Here is a 21,130-nt window from a genome sequence, read left to right on the forward strand (position 1 = left end):
ATGAAATACTCTTTACTAGGCCAACTGACAAACTATTTTTCTCCTTCTCCTTCCAGACTGCGTTAAAAAATATAAATGAAAATCTTTCTGGCTCTGGTAACTAGGCCTTTGTCCATCATAGGATTCAAATGCATGGAGAGTCAGAAATATATATCAAACTTTCCAGGGATGAAAACATAGCAGTTGTAAGCACAAGGACTTCAAATTAAATTTAGGGTTTTTTTCCTGTTTCTAAGTACCTGCCTCCTTCCAATAACTTCTCTTTTAACCTGTGAGTTGTGATTAAAGGGTAAGCTGCTAATTGCTTCAGCCAACAGGCTTAAATACTTATTCTTATCACCAAAGAAATCTCAGTGCAGTGATGTGCCTGTCAGAACCCAGCAAAGAACCAGAACATTTGCCTCATTTACACAAAAATTTGATCTGGATCAGTGACTCATATCTGCCTGAACCAGAATGCTGACACTGAATACCAGGAACTTCAGACACCACGTTGAGTAGGAACCATCCTTTATCTTTAAAGAGAGAGTTCAGAATACACTTTTTCCGTTATTAAACTGAAATATGTATTAGTCAGTTTTAGAAGAGTTTCACCATTTTCAGTCTCAGGAAATACCATAGTTCCTAAGAGCCACAGCCGCAAACTAGAACCCTATTGTGTGAACTATTGTACAAAAAGACCGAGATACTTTACCAAGACAATGCCCTCTCCGATTTATAATGAAAGTAGGAAATTAAAAATTTTCCTTTATGCTGCAAGGACGTAACTGATAATGCACACTCTGTATGGGTCCTGCTGAGTGTGCTTTTTAAACCCAGTTGAATTTGCAATAGAAATAATACCGGAAATGCTGGCAAATTATTTCTCAGCTTTAGCTTAGGGCAGGGACCTTGAATACTTTGGACTGGTACAGACTGCAGGATAAGAATACTTCCTTTTAGAAGTGACAGCTATTCTGCTGAGGTTACACAGACAACAAGTTTAAGGACTCCAGTTGTCCCAGTACATGCAAGGCTTTCTCATTAATAATTCAGCTGTCTGTCTAAGCTCAGCCTATTGTGACAGGTACGACTGCACTCCTATTTTACTCATGCAGTTACAACTGCATATGGTACTTAATTAATTATGTACGTAACTAGGCAATTATGTATCTCACTAAGCAGTTATACAGTTATCTGACTTACACGTGAACTGAAAGCACAGAACTGACTGTACAACTGTATATACACTCATGACGGATGTAAATCACAAATCAGTTGTCTTTACTTAACTGTGTGCAATTGTCAGCCACCAACCCTATTTATATTTTGTACCAGACATGCTTCAGTTACTTCTATTAGGTAACAGCTTTCCCAATTGGGTGGCAGTGTTAGGAGAGAAAGGTTTACAGTAAGAGATTTCATAGTGTTATCCCACAAGACTACAGCAGGGCTCCAGCAGAAAATTGAAAGTTGCTTTCTGAGAAGAGTATGGTGAGAGTAAACAGTGTAGTTTTTCTTCAAAGCAATGTGGTAAAGCACACAGGTAAGCATGTTTCCTCTCAGACAGCCATCTGTCCCAGCACGGCTTTGTCCCTCTCTTGTCATTAGCATTGTTTTTATTTCATTCTTAATATGAACAAGGCAGTAAAAGAAGAACAATAACACATCCACAATAGCACAAAAAGTGACTTCCGTGTTATAGTGTCGACCAAATCTCTCTTGACCTTTTTGTTTCTTCTGCATTTGAAAGACAAAGAGAGAATGGAGTGGGGAATATGTCTTTTCATATACATAAGGCACTTATTCTCATTTATCCTCTCTCTTTTTAATTTAAAAGCACTTCTGTGGCACTTGCTTAACATTCATGTCACACTGTGCGTAGATACATTTTTGGCATGTTATTACTTTTTTCTGTCCTAAGCACATTGGTTTTTGCAAGGCACCAGATGAAGAAGCCAGAGCTCTCTCATTTCCCCTTTATCATGACTCCTCTCCCCTTCAGTGACACTGCCTCACTTTTGTCTGCCCCGCTCCCACAGTCACACACCCCACATCACCTTTAAATTAGTGGGATCCCAGAACAGGTACCAAATGAAACCCCATCTCCACTGATACCCTGAACAGTGCTGAGCAGGAGCTCTCCTGAGCCAAATATTAAGAATTACACCATACAATGGCATCGGTTTATTCTTTGTGAAGGAAGGTAGGATTAATAGGGAACCTGAACAGAAATTACTGGACACAACATCCAGCCTGAGATGTAAATCCTGAAAAAAAAATATCAAAGAGTGATCAGAGGAAGAAGCAGGGAGGTTTGGAGGTGTGCTGTTGTCCTGCGCTCAGCGCTAAGCTGTAATGAGGATAAGCCACCATTTTGCTGAGGCTGCAGAAGCGTTATTTACCCAGAGCACCGCTGGGAAGAAATTGCTCTGAAAACATTTTGGAGGACCCTTTCATTAGTCTCCCTCTATGATCAGAAAGATCCTCCTAAAGAAAACAGATGACTTGGAGTTTACCAAAATGGTGTTCCCCTGTGTGTCCCCCTGCAGTGACATCCCCATCCCTGGCACATCTGCACCTACAGGCACCACTCTCCCCTCCCTGATCTCTGTGTAAATTTTGATCATGTAGGTTTGGGTTTTTGGTTTGTTTGGGTTTTGGGTTTTTTGTCTCCAGGTTTCTATGAATGGGACGACAGGAAAAAAAACCTGCAAGTGCAACTGCTTGAATAGTTTTAGCGACTGAAAAGCCCAAGAAACTAAGTCCAAGTGCCCTCTACTGGCATTGGAGAAAAAGAGGTGGCTGGATAACGTGGGCGGGGAGAGAAGAGGGTGGCAGAAAGAGGAGGGAAGTGATATTAAGCAATAGTAAAAGGAAACTGTGTCAATAATAAAGTGGGTATGGCCTGAAAACTGTAATCACATAGCAGAGCTATTAAATTGTTGGCAGGCTGGGTTGTTAGTGTAATGTACAGTACAAGCCAAAAAGCATATTGCTGGTATGAAAGCAGTAACAAGCCAGGATGTTGAAACAACTTCTGTTTTGGGGGTGGGGAAGGGGGAGATAATGAAACTCTTTTTAATGTAAAGTAATGTCTGTACTTCTGATACAGAAGACCACTTTTTTCTTTTTCTTTTTTTTTTTTTTTTAAATTTTTGGCTTTTAAGTTTCACATTGGAAAAAATTAGTGAGGGAGGTAAGGAGGAAGACTTTTGATTATTTAGTACTTAATGTCTTTATTTTAAAGCTGAGAAAAGCAGTTGTGCAACAATGACATTACCACATGAATCTGGTCCTGGAAGAAATTATATCATGTGTGCTTATGGGAACTTAATCCATGAGGTCCCAGGAATGCCGGGATTGTATGTGTGTACATGCACGCACACACACTGACAAAACAGTTCATGGAAAAAATCTGTTTCAGACAGTCATTTTTGGACAGACCAACTCATTCTTGCCCTGTTGGAAAAGCAGCGTGTATGATTTTATTGGTACCACTGTGCTGACATTTAGTGAATTTGCGAGGTCAGGAAGTACTGTGTAATATACAATTGTAGGGCATACAGATTTTACTGAGTTCAGTAATCCACAGGATCTTATCAACTGCCTCAATAAAAGTTAAACAAACCTAACATTATTGTAGACAAACAGATTAACTGCAGTAGAACAGCAGGGCTATGTAAGAAAAGAGAGTTTAACAGAAATTCAAGCAGCAAACTTTGATGAACAGGTGGTTACAAATATATGCAATTCTGGGAAAGTACTTTGCAATTCCTGTAATAACAGCAGCGACTCTTTCAGATTTACTGAAGAGACCATGTCAAGAATGGAGAGTCACACAGCATTCACAAGACACAAAGGGGCTGGGGAAGTGAAGCCCAGAACAGGAGAGCTGGTCGGAGATGGGATTCAGCTGCCGCATGAGGAAGCAACTTGGGGAAGTGACAATTTTGTCTGTTTTTCTGCCAGGAAGGCAGGGGAGGAGACTGCTCTGTACAGTCTGAATAGAACTGGATGGGATTGCGATTACTCGCTGGAAGATCAATGTGACGATTGCAAATCTGTGTACAGTGTCCTTTTCCCTCTGCTATGTCCAGAATCAGTTTCAGATATGTCATATGCTAAGTAATTCAGTAAGTAGCTGCAGTATTTATCATACTGGGAGAGGACAAGCGCCACTCAAGATTTGCAGCATTGCATCTGTTCAGCACTCTGTGATTCTACTAAATTCAGTATAGGTAACCCTGATGTATACCCATTTAACTGCAGTAAAAGCAAGTCAGTTTTTGACATCTAAATTATCCTAGCACATGTTGAAACCTACCAGAAATGGTGACAAGACCTTGTGTGAAGTCAGGTTCATGCACTATATCTTTTCTTAAAAAAACATGTATTATGCATTTGTTTGTTAGACTGGAACTTGAGGTGAGGATCACATCAAGTTCCCAGTAACCACCATCAGATCAGCCATACAGTATCAGCCTAAAAAAGCTTAAAATCTTGGTCACCTTTCTAATATAAAAAAAAATAAATACTAAATTTTTCCTGCTAGCCAGTTAGCTTAGGGTCTCTTTCTGCATGAAACACATGTTGATATTTGATTACTCCCTTTAATAGTGTCCATCTGTGGAAAGGACTGCAGTGCTAATACACATGCATGAAAGCAGTAATCTTATTTTCCATACCAAGGATTGTTTTATCTGCTTCATCTTTAATATTTCACTGCTGAGAACAGGTTGTGCATATGGCTCTGCAGCAGCTTGTTTGCGGTCCATTTCATTGTGAACACCTCCCTTTTCGCACCTTCCTTTTTCCACCTGAGCTGATTTTTTATACAGTGCAGCAACATTAGCTTTTATATAGTGTTCATCATCTGGCCCAAGCCTAAGCCTCCTTGTGGGCCGGATATTAAATCATAAACAGCTCAGGACTAGTTCTGATAATGAAAGTTAAATATCCCACCAAATGTAACAGGGGAAAAAAAAAGTCTATCTTGCCTAAGCGTGGACATATCTCACTTGAACAAAAACCACATGTGAATCAGGGACATGGTGAGGCCGGAAACATTGTACCCCGGAGACAGTTACCAAACCTGTCTTGTGGAGAAATGTCTCAGGTATCATATACACCGGGAAAAGTGAAATTAAACATGTATATGTAGCTATCTTTTTACATGTTCCTTGCATACTATTCTGGGAAGAGCCTGGCTTGTCCCTGCATGGTTCAGGGTCTTCCCCTTGGCATGGAAGTCCCAGGTTCTGCGAGCTGCCGCAGCAGCAGAGGATAAGCAAGCCCCGCAGCCCCACTTTGGCCCCTTTGCAAGAGGTGGTGTATAAGGCCTCCATCTGTCTCACATTGCATTTCGAGGAGGCTATGAGGAAAACAGCCATCAACAGGGAAAGGCCCTAAGGGTGACCTGCGCTGCTCTCGCTGCACCGCAAACTCCCCTCTGTTGGGCAGTATTTCAGCGCTTTCTGTATCTCTGCCTTTAATGTAAGGAAGCCCGAGTACAGCTATGAAGTACAAATAAGCGTAGGAACAATAATGCATCATCTTACTGGAGGTGTCTCTTTTGAAGGTAGGCATTGCATTACCCTGCAAAAACTGATCTTTCCAGCCAGAGAATATTTTTTTTTCTCTATAGACAGTTAACAGCAAGATCCAAATTCAGAATAACAACTGGAATAAAGATCTCACTTTAAATATCTGAGATGTTTGTTGGTAATAACAACTGGATTACTCACATTACTTTTAATTCTCATCTCAGATTGCAAATTGAGAGCTTTCCGAAGTACTTCAATACTTCGTGTTCTCTTGTTGGTAGGGCAGAGATCAACTAATGTATTAAGAGGAAGTCAGATATAAAAGAAGTACTTAGATAAATGTGATCAGTGCATGGAGTCTGACAATAAATTTTTGATCCTGTAGACATAAAAAATATTCCTCAGAAACAGACAGTAAATTTTCCCCAAACTTACAAATCCAGTTCCAAACTAACATCATATTTTTTCAACTTGTATAGGAACTAGCACTACAGTCTCATGAAGAGTCAACTTGGGGGACTAAATTCAAAATAAATGAGAAGGTTGAAAGCATGCTAATAAAGTCAATTTGGGGTGACCTTTACAATATCTCACTGCCAAAGAATCAGCATTCATAAAAGGTTAAGTTCTTTGAGAAGTTACAAGCTGAATACCCTAAAATTGAAGCATGCATAATCTTTAGTTGCTTAGGAAATTCTTGGCAAACGTGTGTTCATAAGAACAAAGATACATCTGTGAACAAAAAGCTTAAGGAACACTTTCTGCAAAACCCTAAATACTATTTCCACCCTAGAATATAGACATTTACAAGTAATTCTGCCAGTAACCAGTAGTAATTTTAGTACAATGTTTGTTTCCCAGTACTTGAAAGCACCTACTCTTGTGTAATGGACTAGGAATAGTAACTACCATCTTTACCCTGTCTACAGCAATTACTTTTTTTTTTTTCTTTCCCTTGAAGCTAGAAAAATGAGGCACAGACTTGATGGAAAGAGAGTAAATTTTTCTAAATTCTTCCACTTTCAGCATATGGTTTAGTTTCAGTTTTCTCCAAGCTAGAACAATATGCTTTACAGGAGACAAGATGATGAATGCTTAATTTTGGGTTCAGTTAAAACAAACAACTTTCTCTAAAAGCACATGCTTTGTTTCAAAGTGACATTTGTTAAAAGCCTCAGTGTCCATATTATATTACATCACCGCAGGTCAGCTACCATGACTGACACGGTGACATGGGACAATGAAAGAAGGCAGATTTGCCTTAACTCTCGCCACGCCACATCTCCTGTACACTCTGAACACACCACAGACTTCAGGTTCCTTTTGCACTGTTTCTAAACTTCTTTGCAACAATCAAGATAGAATACAAACTTAAGATATGTAGAGATTTTTGCTTGTTGAGAAAGAAAAAAACCCCAGACACCCTCCTTCCCCCCCCCCCTCCCCCCCCCAAGATCAACCCAATAAAAATAGACTACAGAAGTATTTACTATTAGAGCACACACCAAGAAACAATATTCCATGCTGTCTGGCACAGGCAGGCTTTCCGATGCTGACGTGCCAAAATCCACCAGCATTCTCTCACATCAAGATACTCAGTACAAGCCTTGCTTGGGTCTCTCAGTGAGGCTTTAAAGTGACATACCCCTACTTACAAAAGAACAGCACATTTTACAGGGAAAGGCAACTTTAAAAAGTAAGCTTGTTATTTTTGTGATGAATGTTCCTATGTACTTCTAGGCTTGAGTAAATTTACATTTTAGCATTGCCATTCACCTTTAAATAAATATTGATGGAGGTCAAAGTTGTTTATGTTTTCAGGGCTGAAGTTAGGTGGCTAAGTCCACATTTAGGCTTCTAACAAAAAGACAGGAGAACATATCACTTCACTACATTACAGGTGTGCAACATTTCCAAAAGGTCGGTTTTTAACGAGGACTTGAGCTAAGGCATTGCCACAGCACTTCCAGACAAATCACACCACGAACTCCAGAGAAGGCTAAACCCAGAAAAGTTTATCAAGGGCTGGTATCTCCTTGGGAGGCTATAAATGGACTCCATGTGAAAGGCTGAGCACATACTCCAGATTGAAAAGACAACAAAACAATCCCACGCCAGCTGGTCTGCCTGAGGGATGGTTCAGCAACACACAGCTCCTACCTGGTCCTGTCCAACCTGGCCTTTCTTCTAGCAGCTAATGTGTTAGGTCTATCTTCCTTCCCAATGCCTTTCAAAGGAGCTTAAACCTTCTCAGCAACTCATACATGAAAACCAACTGGGCTGACTCACCCCACTGCAGTAATTAACCCTTGCTAGGTCTCTGTGGGACCTGGAGACCCCACTGCAACAGCAGATTGATGGAGGCAAAAACCTAGTTTTTACTTGGCAGTTTTACTGGCAGGATTGCGTGAAGGCAAGAGGGTGAGAGAAGAGAGCCACAAATTATTTTCAAATATAGCCACAACATTGATAAAAGCCTTAAGCATGGATTTAGTCACACTGGAGTTAAATTTGTGTAGCTCATGTCTCTGGCAGGGGTGCTGTGCTAGCACAGTTGCAAGCACTTAGCTGCAATCACCAAAATGCTTCTAGTGTGCACCATTAGTGGGTTCTCTGGCTACAGGGAATTGTTCCTATAACATCTAAGACCAGATTCTGCTCCATGATTGGGGATTTGAATATACATACAGCCATTTTGTATCAAGAAATAGGTGCTAATGAAGTTATCTAGCCTTGATTGCTGAAATTAATGAAGGATGCCTGCTAATTTGTGCTGCAGACATTTAAGAGGTTATTGTCTCCACCTGTTTGCTCTCCTATTCTTCTGGCAGCTGAGTGAGACGCTATCTTTCAGTCATCTCAGGTCACACCCAGGGATTTTAGTTTACAGAGATAAATATCCAAGGCTGTGAAATACTTTAGCTGAAGAGCTAGCATAGGTTTACTTCTGCAAGTCTCCTATAGTACTTCCAGTGAGAATCGCCAGGCTTTAGGAGCTCACCAGGTATCTATTTATCTAGATGTTTATATGAACCTGATCTCCTCAGCAACAAAGCATGATGTGCGTTCATACATAACATGGTATCACCTCCAGAGTGGTGGCAACAAGCAATTATGTTCATATATTTACTAGAAATAGTGTAAACTATGTAGAGATAGGAATTTATGGCCTCCTATACAGAGGCTGAGTGAGAAGGCTTTGAGAAGGAACAGACACGGGATCAGAAGCCAGCAGCAGGACATCTGCAAACTAAATTCTTGCTGTTCCTACAAGCCTCACATTGTAGCAGTGATTACAGCACTGCCCACTGCCCTGTTAACCCACGCTCCCTCCCAGCCCACACCGGTGGGGGCTGAAGCCAGCTGCTGGCAAAATCCCACACTTTCTTCCAAACCCTCTGTTTGTGCCCTTGAAGGGAGATGCTCCCTGAATGCAGTGCTCTGTGACAACCTGCCTGCAGAGGAATCGTGACAGCAGTGTTTTGATTTGAGCCTTCTAAAGTGAATGAGTGATAGGAAGATTTTCAGTTCTACCAGACAGACATATGTTCTTATTTCTATCAGTCTTTTGCTTATCAGGGGTTATATAATCTATTTGTGTAGGAACAGGGCATTTGATAATTACATGCTTTTCCAATATGGTGAATCAGTGGTCAAAAAAAAGAATAAAGATTGCTTCAGAGGCAAGCTCAATTTTACAAGCAAATTTTTCACAAGCAATTCTTTTCCTTCATTTACGACAGCCACTGCCAGCACTCAAAAGCTGCAAAGAGAAAGCTTCCTGTGATGACAGTGCCTCAACATACTGGATTGCTTCAATCTCATTTACTCAAGTAATACAATTTCAGTTTATACCAACTAAGAAGATATTTCTCAAATTGACTAGAAACTGCTGACAGAAAAAAAAATAGTGAAAACTCTGCAACTTAATCCTCGCTTTGCTTATGTTTTCCAAACAACTCTAATGAAGAAATCACAAACATCCTTAAAATTTGTGAAGTACTGCAACACAGATGAGTCTGCAAAATTCTAATCATGCTTTAAATGTCCTCAAGATTGTGTCCAGGGTCTGTCTTTATCATTCCCCGTGCATTGCGATAATGATAAGGGACCTTACTCTGTGTAAAGGTACGTGAAGGGGTAGTGTTGAATGCAGCATCACCTGCTTACAGTGGGATGTGATATAGAAGGAATTTGGACTTTGTACCTTCCGGTTTAAAGTCAAATTGCTAATGTTTCCTGTGCAGAAGGCTATTTTCCTATGCAGTTTAGTAGGTGACAAATTTAATAGGAAATGATTAAGTAAAAGCAAAGAGTGTTGATAAGGGATTTATTCTTCTTCAAGGCTTTTGATAATTTGTTTTCAGAAAATAATACAATCTTTAAGGAATTTATACACATCTTCAGCCTCCGTCAAGGCTGCTGCAGAATTTCCTGTTTTTGTGTTCTCAGAACTGCTAAACTGCTGAAGTTGCCAGTAAAGACCTGGGTGTGTTATCCAGAAGAGGTGGAGTCTATAGCAAATCCAGATTCTTCACTGATATCCTCAAATGAGTATACAGAAATTAGAGCTATTCCGTCTCTAACCTCATAAATGGAGTCACTTCATGCAGCCACAACTCATCTGTGCATTAACCCTGGCTGTTTATCTCCTGTTGTGCTATCTTTTCTGTGTATGAAACCATGGATTTTGTTGCATAAGTTGCCTCAGAGCCAGCTGTAAGCATTTACATATAAAAAGGTATTAAGGTAGTCTTAAAACATGTTCTATGCCCTGGGTGCAAAGCTAGCAATGTGAAACACATATACCCTGGAAGCAGCTTTGTACTCCCTCAGATGTTAGATCCTGGTCTTGGTGTTAGCAGACTGTCTCCTAAAGCAAAGAATCTCGTACTTACAAGGGGCAAGATCCTAATCAGATTCCCAACTGGAAAGCTGCTCCATCTTAACACCAGGCTGAGGGTAGATACAGGCCTGGCATGGTCAAAAGGGAGAAAGTCTGTACTTTCTAGATACTCTCAAGAGGTGTTTATCGCCCTGCAAACCTCCCTGGGAATGCAAATACAGCGTGATTGATGGATGCACAAAATTCAACAGAACAAACGCTTTCAGCAGACAGGTGGCCCAACAGGAACCTCGGAAGATCCTATTATGCAGGAACGAGACTGTAATTATGATATTTTCAGGCATATATTCTGCAGGAGCTGGGACCCGCAGAAACTCCTTGGCAGTCCCCCCGCTTTGGCCGAGGCAGGAGCAGCAGGCAGAGGAGGCTGAGGGGACCTTGAAAGCATGTGGAGCAGGTTGTGGGGCACCGAGGTGTGGTGCCTGCCCACACAAACAGCACTGGCACCAGCCTTTAAAGCAACCCTTCAGCCCCTACACGTCGCATGCAGCGAGGTCTCTTTCTTTCTGCGACCCGCCAAGCGATTCCTTACACTTTGTGGCCATTTTGCAGCTGCCAACAGGCCCCGTCCCAGCACTCCCGCCAGAGAAAAGCCAGGCAGGGTCATGGCAGCCATCACAAACCTACTGTCCCTGAGCACAGACACGAGCCAGGCCCGGCCCTCAGCACTGCCTCAGTTTCCCTCTGTCCCCTAAAATGTGGGGGGAAGTGTGACAACTCTGCCAGTCCCCCTCCCCACCCTGGGGACAGGGACAGGCAACTTCAGGCCAGGTGGTCAGCTGGACGTGGAGACAGGCCTGGCCATGGAGATGGGCCTGACCATGGAGACAGGCCTGGTCATGGAGACAGGCCCGGTCACGGAGACAGGCCCGGTCACGGAGACAGGCCTGGTCATGGAGACAGGCCTGGCCAGTCCTCGCTGCAGCCACCCTGGCCATGGCCTCCAATGGGCCCCCTCAGAGACACCCCATCCGAGACACGCACAAGACAACCAGTGGACAGGGCAGGCCGAAAAACCACCAGGCTTTGGGGTTTTTTTTAGGCATGGGTCTGTAGACAATGCTTACACCAAATAAATAATAGCTGCTAAAGTGTAATTACCTGTTTTGTGTGTGCTGGTAATTAGCTGCTGGTTACGCGCACAATTAATGGACGGACTGTTTAATACTGGAAATCACATTGTTCTACTCGGGCTGCGCATTGTAAGAGTCAGCGCAGGGCAGCTTTGCCAGGAGTTATCTATAAAAACCTTCATGAAATGCAGTGGAGTTAAACATCTGGACAGCTTCCAGAGAAGAACAATTGAGCTCAGATACACTTTCATGGGAGATAATTTGCTTTCAGGTTACGAAAACCTGCGGCACCCAACCTGCTGTGAAGCTGCTCGCTTCTCCCTGCTTCGATGGCGAGCTTGGCTCCCTGAGGGCTCATCCTGGAGGCAGCGGGACATGTATGGCAGAGCCCTGGACCTCACCCAGGAACGTGCTCTTTTACAGAGCAGGGGGAATAAACATCTGTCTGTTGGAGGGAAACATTTCTTACACAAAAAGCAGCAATTCTAATCCATTGCCTGTGATTTTTATATTTATGAGATTGCATTAGCTTCTTAAAATTCTTCCAAAACGCCTGCATGAAACACACCTTAAGACTCTTGAAGCAGTCTGATCTGCTTCAGTTCCCCTCCAAAGATCCTATGCATAAAACCGGAGCTTATTTGTTGACAACAGAGTCTAAATGCAATGTATTGCTTTGGCTGCTCTTTTCCTTTGTCTTGGATGCAGCCTCTTCCAAAGCTTTGATTTCCAAATGACTTGTTAAGCTCTACCGGGCCTGAACATAAAAGCTGTACTTTTATGTTTCTTATATGGCATGTGGAATGCGGAAGCTCAACTTAACTGTGGATGCATCTCCTAAAACCTTTCTTCCTCTTGGGGCTCCATGTGTTGCTGCTTTATGAGAAGGCTGACTTGCTTCTTCAAAGCTTGTGTTGTTCCTGTTATCAGAGAGGAATCAAACAAAATGGGGAGTTTCTACGTGGGAGGCGGTGCCAGCACTAACCGTTATTTCATCTGCAATAATAGCTCAGTGGCATAAGGGGCATCCACAGCCAAACTTACTGTTTTTCTTGTTTTTCTGCCAAGAGGATTTCCTGATTCCTGAAATTAGCCCCATTGCCAAGTGTTATGGTCAAATCACGTGGTCAGCAGTCCTAATTGCCTTGGGAATACAGAATTCAATCAATGCAGACTTGCTCCTAAAGCACGGACTAAGGAACGAGTTGTTCTCTTCCACAGAAGGCCTGATCTATCCATAATATAATATTAATATCTACAGTGTCTATAATATAATAATATATCTATACAGTTGATAATATAATTAATTAGCCAAAGCATATTTTTGTTCGAAAATTGCTTAAATACTATTCTAATACAGAGGCAATTACAGCAGTATGAAGTCAGCAAATAGCATGATAGCTTACTCCTCTTTTCTGATAACACTCACTATGCTGACATCTGGCACTTTCATACCAGCATGTAACCATGGTGGTTGTCTCACTGTATGTAGCTTTATATGCATTGATTTAATTAAAGCTGTATAGTCTTGTAGTGTAGACAAAGCCTAAGACTTTTTTCTGGAGCAAAGCTGGATATAACAAGCCCAATTCTTCTCTCATGCTACCATAAATGGGGATGCACAGAAGTCACTGGTCCTACACAGATGTAGAAGTAGGTCGTTACAAACCAGGTTTGAAATCTGTAAGCAGCCTTGATTGATATCACTTTATATGGCATCAAAGGCCCTTTGTGCTAGGGAGGAGAACAGAAAGTACTATTATAACTAAAGGACCTTTTGTCTGTGCTCTCTGCGCATAGAATCAGCGGCAAGTTTTGGTCGTCCGCTGCAAGTCCACAGGTTTGCAGAGGCCAGTGCAAAAATACCACCTACCTACAATGGCTCACATGGAGAAACAAGGCTCTTTTACCTCTGTCTTCTGTGACTAGGTAGAAATGTAATTCTACAGATTTTACAGAATTCTCACTTGATTTCCAGTTATAATCTTTACTCAAAGAAAGAAAGAATGACAGCTATTCACTCCACAGGCAGGGTTTTTGTGTGTTGATTTATGCCTTAATGTCACATCAATCATCAGAAAACAGGGATGTAAATAACAAACTTTGTTTTAAGATTAAAGCAGCAAGTGATTTTTTTGAAAGGATAAGTATTCGTTTATTTAATCATAAGGAGGTCAAAATATACAGTACCGTATCATTCAGATGCCAGTGTGGATTAAAGTGTCAGGCCCACGGTTCCCCGTCCAGGTTAGCCCAGGGTTGAATAAACCACAGGAAGCTTAATTTTCTGTAAAATTTATTAACTACAGTTGTTACAGGAGTCTTGTGAAGCAGGGAGGTGCCAGGACAGCCTTGATTTTGGTTTTTATTAGGATTAATTACAAGTATGGATATAAACAAATATCTGCTGAAACAACTAAGTTTCCTATCATCTGCAAACCATTAATAACAGGATTGTAGGTACAGAGTTGGAGTTAGGACTACGGTGGGGACGCGGGTGCCCCCTTGTGTTCCTATTAGAACCTTAAATACTTTTTAATTTGTTATCCCACCTCACCAAGACAAGAGAGAAGTCGTCTCAATCATGTAAAGCCTTTGCATTTTAGCGTTTTAATTTACATTAATAACCAATATGAAGCATAACTTTATAACCACTGATTCTATTATACTGCAGACTTCTTGCTAATTTCAGCTCTATTGAAAACCACAAAAGGTGACTTGGTTGTTTTTACATTTAAGTATAACATTTATCAAAGGAGATTTTTTTTTTTTTCCTGGCTGCTTTAAAGCTCTCTAAAGCTGAGGATTTGTTGCTCATGCCTTGCTGCACAAACTGCATTCCTTTGTCACATGCATTTTTTTCTGCCATTTATTTAATTCACTGCCACTTTCTTACCTTACATACTCTACCCTCTATAGACTTAAAATCATCCACATGACCTTTCTTTAAATATACAGCGCATTGCTTGATGATCTTTAGAGTTGCCTTCTAACATTTAGTGAACAAACCCTGTAAATAATATACCTTAAATGATACACCAATGTTTGCTTTAGCCTCAGGCATTCGATGACAGCCTTGTAAAGGAAAATAATGACTCATCTCTACTGCAAGGGAGCTTACAGAGAGCTGCTGATCCTTCAGCAGCCACGCGTATTCATTACTTGGATTTCCCAGCAGGTAGGATAGACACTGGATCTGTTTGCACTTCCGCATCAGACATCCTTTTGGAGCCCTGGTGGAGTAAGATATAGAAATTTATAAAAATTTTCAAATATTTCAGAACAGTTAAGTCTGGAATTATGTGTTAGAGTTTTGCTAGCAGGTATTTTCTGCTCATTTCACCTCTCTGCTTTTCTTAATTTGCCCTTTATTTAATATGCGTAGGTGTACGAGCACCGTCTGTATCATGACAACCCCAGAAAGCTACTGCTTGCGACTTTGCCTAAATGAGTTGGTTATTTTAATATAATTTTCCCAGTCAGCATGGAAAGCAATTGCCTTTAGAAACCAGACTAACATACAGAGACATGTTGCTGTGTACTTGTAGTATTGTAGTTTTGGCATAACTTTCTCTAAAATTTCCCTGGCCTAAACGGTTCACTGAAACCATGCTAAGAGTCCTTCAAGCATGATTAATAGTGTATTATAGCCAGCCTTGGTCTGCTCTAAGTTAAAGGAACATTAAATACTTTTATGCATGACGGGTATTTGAAAATGTTAGAGTGATAAAGCTTTTTTACACTACAAAAATAATTATGGTTTTGGAACCAGTTCAAGACACTAATCCAGTTTAGATGAAGGAAATGTATAGATCTAGCTATACCAACTAAATTTTTGACCAGTAATAGATAAAAACTTGGCTTTAATTTAAGATGCCTTGACCTGATTTTACGGGCCTTGAAGTCATCGAAACTTCAGAACATAACAGCCAAATGGATCCACAAACGCCGTTTCAGAGGTCACTGTTAACATTGCGTAGGATGCCAATCCCGTTTGTAGCCAGATGCCTAAGCCGTTACATGCTGAACAGAAAAACAGGATGGCAAAGCTAAAGGTGACTGCTATGTGCTTTCCCTGCAATAGGAACCGTGCAAAATCATATGCGAATTGTCCTTTCACACAGTATGTTTCACACTGGAAACCTTACTCATCACCACCATAAGACTGTTCTGTGTCAGACCAGGAGAGTGAAAGATCTCAAGTTCCTCATCCCTTTCAGGGAAGTAAAAACAGTGGGTTTTTTATACTGATTAGACTCCACCTCGCTGATACTCTTTTAACTTTTCACCTCTGAAGATCTAAGTATAAAAAAGAGCAGCCAAAAATCACAATGGACTAAAAGAATCCCCTGTCTTAAACTAACTGTAATCTTGTGCAGCTCAACTGGCTGCAATGGGTTGCTTCTGCTTTACACCAATGTTGAATTTGGAGGACGTTCTAGAACAGAATACATTTTTTTGGCCACTTATATGTGGCAGCAAATGAAAGACATAAAAAAATGTAATAGGTTCTAATATCCATCAAACAATACCAAATGAGCTAGTCATTCCAAATTTATCCAGCAACACTAAAAACTTACACATCAGTTAAAAGATTTCCCACATTACAAGAGTAATGGAGTCCGTCACCTGTAGCTGTTCCTGTCTGATGCATGAAGATACTAAGCCATTTCTAGACTGATCTAGGAAACAAGGTAATACTATCTGCCATTCTTCCTATAAATGGGTGGAGGGAGGAGTAGAGGAGGGGGAGCTCATTTGAGATAATCCCCATTTTGACTCATTTAGCACATTTGCAGAAGTGTCGTGTTATTTGCTTACACTACACTCTCCCTGCTGCACCCATTTTCAAGGTGGTTGCTGATTAAAGCAGGAAGCTTCGAGGGAGCCTGGCTGATGATTCTTGTTAAACTGGAATTTCCAAGCCCAGTCTGAAATAAAGTACTTTGTTCCTGCCCTTTTAACGGACAAATTCCAGCTCTGCCCTCAGATTCAGAAGCACAGGTACCACTGGCTCACGTCTTGCTCTCAGTTACTTTGCATAACCCCTTTCAGTGCGGTGGAAGTTGCCTGCACTTGTGACAGCTAAGCTGGAACATATTATTTTGGGCAGAGCACTTTAAAGTGCGTACACAGGAATGTCATGGTATTGGAGCATATTTTTTTTCCAGCTTGTGCTCAGGAGAAGTTTGTGTCAGTATACCAGATACTCTGATCAGAATAGTTTCCGCATGCTAAGCACTCCCAGCTTCTGACAACTGCAGTATGAGTTATTCCAGCTCAGAAAACAATGTCATTAATCTTCTGGTTTTTTTTTTCTAATCTAATCTTTCTAAGACTCACTAAATACCTTTGTATTTTATATAGCTTATAAATTAATCTCTTTTACCATAGGAACAGCCACTGGACCTTATCGTCTGTGCTAAAACCACGCAGCCAGGCCATAACACTGTTTGCTTGCATAAGTGGCTCCATTTCTATCAAAAGTTTCAGTATTTGTTAGCCCAACTGGGAGCAGATGCTTGAACTGAAGTGTTCTCATCAGCTGCATTCCTGCACTATGACATCCTCTTACTCTGTGCCCTTTCCCAGAGGAATCGATGGATTCAGGAGAGAGTGGTGTTAAAATAGCTGCTATTGAAATAGCTCACCAGAATTTAGGAGGAGCTTGGTGGGCACAGATTACATGAGCAAGTAAGGCCTTCTGGATCCCCTCTTAAACATCTCCTGCTTCCATTTTATCAGCATAAAGCTTAATATTTCTGCTGAGTTGTTACCAGATATTTAAGCTGGTATCTTGAAAGGGAAATTCTGGAATTGGTTTGTGTGTGATCTAATACTTTTAGATTAATCATTACACCTTCCTGGGACTTAGTATGACCACCTAGGAGATGTGTAGATTATTTTTAGAAGCATTGCAGAACTAGGTTTCTTAGGTGTGGGTAATTTTCTTGGGGATATTCAAAAAGAGGTAGTCATTTTCTGTGAGATATTTTCCATGCACAGATCTCATTGTTGTGGGTTTGGTTTTTTTCCCCTCCCAGTTCAAAAGCACAATAAACTGACCAAATCAGCTATACTCTTATCAAAAGCTTCACTTTTTTTTTTTTAAGTGCCATCATTTGTTAACGGGAGAGGGAAGCTGTAGGAATACCATTGGCCTCTGTAATTGCAACAGAAGATAAGGGACTCTGGCAGACTACTCGAGCAAGCAAAAATATCTCACAGAACATCTCTACTTCCTCTATCTTTAGTCTGCATTTTTTTCCTCAAATGGTCTTTTTACCTCTTCACAGTCTCCTGTCTTGATCAAAAAGCTTTTTCTTGCCCTTAGCATCAGAGACACCTTTCCTGCCCCTCTCTGTTTCTTTCATGAACTTGCACTTGAAAGTGTGTTTCCTCGCTAGCTCGTACTTCCTTGTATCTCCCTTTCTGGAATAATTCTAAATTTGTATCTATTGTTAAACTCTGTGAAACATTTCTGGATACAGCTTGGATGAATGACACCATACAAAATAAAGTGCAATTGTCAACAGACGAACCCTTTCTCACACAGTGGCTACAGTGAGATTTTTGACAAAGAAGTCAGTGCTTAAGTTCAACAAATCTCTAGACCAGAAAAACAAATCTCAATTATCTCCAGAAATAATAGAAGTAGTTAACATTTGCCCCATTTCTAGATAACCTATGCCAGAAAAAACGTGGCTGTCTTCCTCCCCTCCAGTTGACGCAAGAGATCTGTTACCGTCAGCTAAGCAGTTTAAGTAGCAGCACTCCTGATTCCACGGCTGGGGGGAGGCTGCCAATACCCAGAGCAGGATACGACACCTACACACCCTGCTTGTGAGCGTGGATCAGGCGTTACACACATGCACCGATGTTGTGCACAACAGAAAGTTCATACAGAATTTAGAGGCAAAGCAGGTGAGGAAAGAAAAGTGCACATGAGCATGCATGTATTTGATAACGTCAATCAGCTAGTATAATTCACAGACACATATAAAACAATACCCTGGCTTTTTCACATTGCGCCAAGCAAAAAGATTTCTCCTCTTGACTTTACTGGGAGTCAAGATGAGTGGAAACCAATGCAAGTTGGTAGTTACTCCAGGTGAGCTCCAGGACTTCCTTGCTCCATTGAAACTACAGGAAAATCCAACAGGTTCATGGTGGACCAGGATTCTGCCCCCGAACAATGGGGTGAAACACAAAGCAGAAGTGGCTGAACTGTTGCTAATCAACACTGCAGAAAGTTATTTTTCTTTTGTTCTTAATTCCCCTTCTAATATGTAATTATTTTGGTAATGCAAATCACCCTCTGTAGGATACATAGTAATTCCGTGAAATGCGTGCAAATTAAACACTTCTTATGATGTGGAAAAACATCTGCCTCTGAATGAGTCATACTGGTCTGCATGGCAGCCTAACTTTATAACCCGGTGTCCTAACAGGGCTAATTTTCAAATCTGCATTACCATTTCAATCTATATTGCTTGACTTCTCTTCTTTCACACCTGGAGATTGCCTAGCTCGCTCTCTTTCCTGACAGCCTTAGAAGTAAGGTAAGGAGGGAGGAAAAAAAGCTGTATTTCTCTCCTGGGAGCCAGATTCACTAGGAATCATTGCAGGTAACAGTTAAATCTGTTTATGTTCTTTGCATCACTTGAAATTTGTGATGAAGCTCAGTTTACACACAGGTTTTCCAAAAGATGTTAAAAATGACCCCATAGCTCTGTGGATTCATTGCTGTTGTGACAGTGTGATGAAAAAGGAGCAAACTGCACCCTTCCAATTGATCTATAAAAAGCAATGGAAATCTGCCCTCTTGCCAAGGCTTGAGAGACAGTCCCAGGTCTAACTTGTGCTTTTGTTTCTACATTGGCCCCTGAATATGGACAAGGGGAAAAAAAAGTTCACATTTATTTAATGCTCCGAGGAACCCCTAGCTGCATCAATAACACCAAGCCTTACAGAAACTCAGATATTTCGTATGCTGAATTCTTTCATTTCTACGTTTCAGATTTCAGTGAAGGGGGCATAGCAAATTTATGGTTAGATTTAGTAAAAAAAGCAGGAAAAAAAATACCACGTGTATTTTTTTGTGTGCTTTAACTAGTCTATAGCTGATTGCTAACACGAGGAGCTTATCTTGTGACCACTATGGTTGTCTGGTTCCCACCAACCCAGTGGGAACCAGACAACCCAGTGATCTCCCTTGATTTTTTCCTTGCAGGGATGTCCCAGCTGCTCTGAAGCAGCAGCTGAACCACCATCATGGCAGGCAGGTTACTCTGGTAAACCAGCACCACCTCCACTTTTCCTTAATAAACACGCTGTAATTTGTAGGTGGTTCAGTACCTGCTACAGAGCAGTTGAGTCATCCCCGTAGCCAAGGCATGAACCTCTAAAACAGGGGTGTGGGAACAATTATAGCTCTCCCATAGTAAACCGGACCTGCCTGTGAATCAGTACCCTGAGGCCCAAGTTTTCTCACCTTTGCCCAAAAACTTGCTGTTGTTTGGCCTTAGTCCTGCAAGCTGCTTGTGAAGTTGCACTCCATCCGAGCACAAATCTCACATGCTTAACAGCTTGCAGGCTGGGTGCTTAAATCAGGTGAAAAATGACTAAAAAGGTAAGATTAAGTCAACGTACAAGGCCCTTAAAAAACCCTCCAAGTGACTGCCTCTTCTCTGTCTTCTTGAAGGAGGGTTCCTTTGAAGCATCTCCTCCGTTCTGGATGGAGTCGGTCTCGGCTGCTTGCTGCTCCCTGGAGTCTGGCTGCTCCCTGGTTTCCTGTTTGCTGCCTTTCTGCTTGCTCAGCTCCACTGTAGACTTCTTGTCTTTTGAACTCTCTTTGCTCTTTTGGCCCACAGGTTCACTTTCAGCTGGGGCAACTGGCCTCTCTGTGGAGTTTAATGTCTAAAGCAGTTTCAAACAATGGTTATTTTTAGTGTGAAATGTAAACATTTTGGAAGGCGATCCATAAATATATTAAAAAATGAAAGGCCACCTGGCAGGGAGAAATCCTGCTGTCCAACAGGTTTTCATTTACAGAGTTTGGGATGAACTCCTGCAGCCTTGACTTAGGGAAGGACTCCCAGGGAGCCGACAGAATTACTTACACGAGCAAAGACTGCAAGATCAAACCATCCCGGCATAGACTTGCTTTATTTACATATATGTCTATGCTGAAGCTGTTTTAGGAGGCAGAGGACATGCATAGAAAGATGCAGAGCCCCAAGCATGCACTGCCAACTGAGACTCCCCCAGCTTTTGCATCCCAGGCTGTGAAAGCACCCAAAAAGTGCGAGGGAAAGATTTGGGAGAGAAAAGAAGTAAAAGACACCATAAAGCAAAGGATAAAAACAACTCTGCTATAAAACTGCAACATTCCCCCAAAATATTAGTAACATAGGGTTTGGCTATAGAAGGCCACAGCATCATAGAAAATCTCACATACAAGTGCGAAGGAAGAGATAGCAATATTCCAAAGACAAACACAATGGCAGACCACCTATTTATAGCAAAGGAAAAGATTCTGAAACTCAGAGAAGTACGGGATATGTTTGAAGTTCACAGGAGAAAAATCAGATCTGGCAAACAAAGGATAACACAATGAAACTGTC

General features: G+C 41.4%; 1 protein-coding gene across 1 annotated transcript in view; it reads right to left on the minus strand.

Moving 5' to 3' along the window:
* Nucleotides 1–13,825: 13,825 nt before the first annotated feature.
* BCAS1 (brain enriched myelin associated protein 1) overlaps nt 13,826–21,130 on the minus strand; it is a 50,753-nt gene continuing 43,448 nt past the window's right edge. The window contains exons 11-12 of the mRNA XM_075516946.1: nt 20,157–20,423; nt 13,826–14,737 (exon numbers count right to left, since the gene is read on the minus strand). Coding sequence (XP_075373061.1) covers nt 14,663–14,737; nt 20,157–20,423 — 342 coding nt within the window. The 3' untranslated portion in view covers nt 13,826–14,662. The remainder of the gene's footprint in view (nt 14,738–20,156; nt 20,424–21,130) is intronic.

The sequence above is a fragment of the Mycteria americana genome, chromosome 14 (assembly GCF_035582795.1).
Source record: "Mycteria americana isolate JAX WOST 10 ecotype Jacksonville Zoo and Gardens chromosome 14, USCA_MyAme_1.0, whole genome shotgun sequence".
Classification (NCBI taxonomy): Eukaryota; Metazoa; Chordata; class Aves; order Ciconiiformes; family Ciconiidae; genus Mycteria; species Mycteria americana.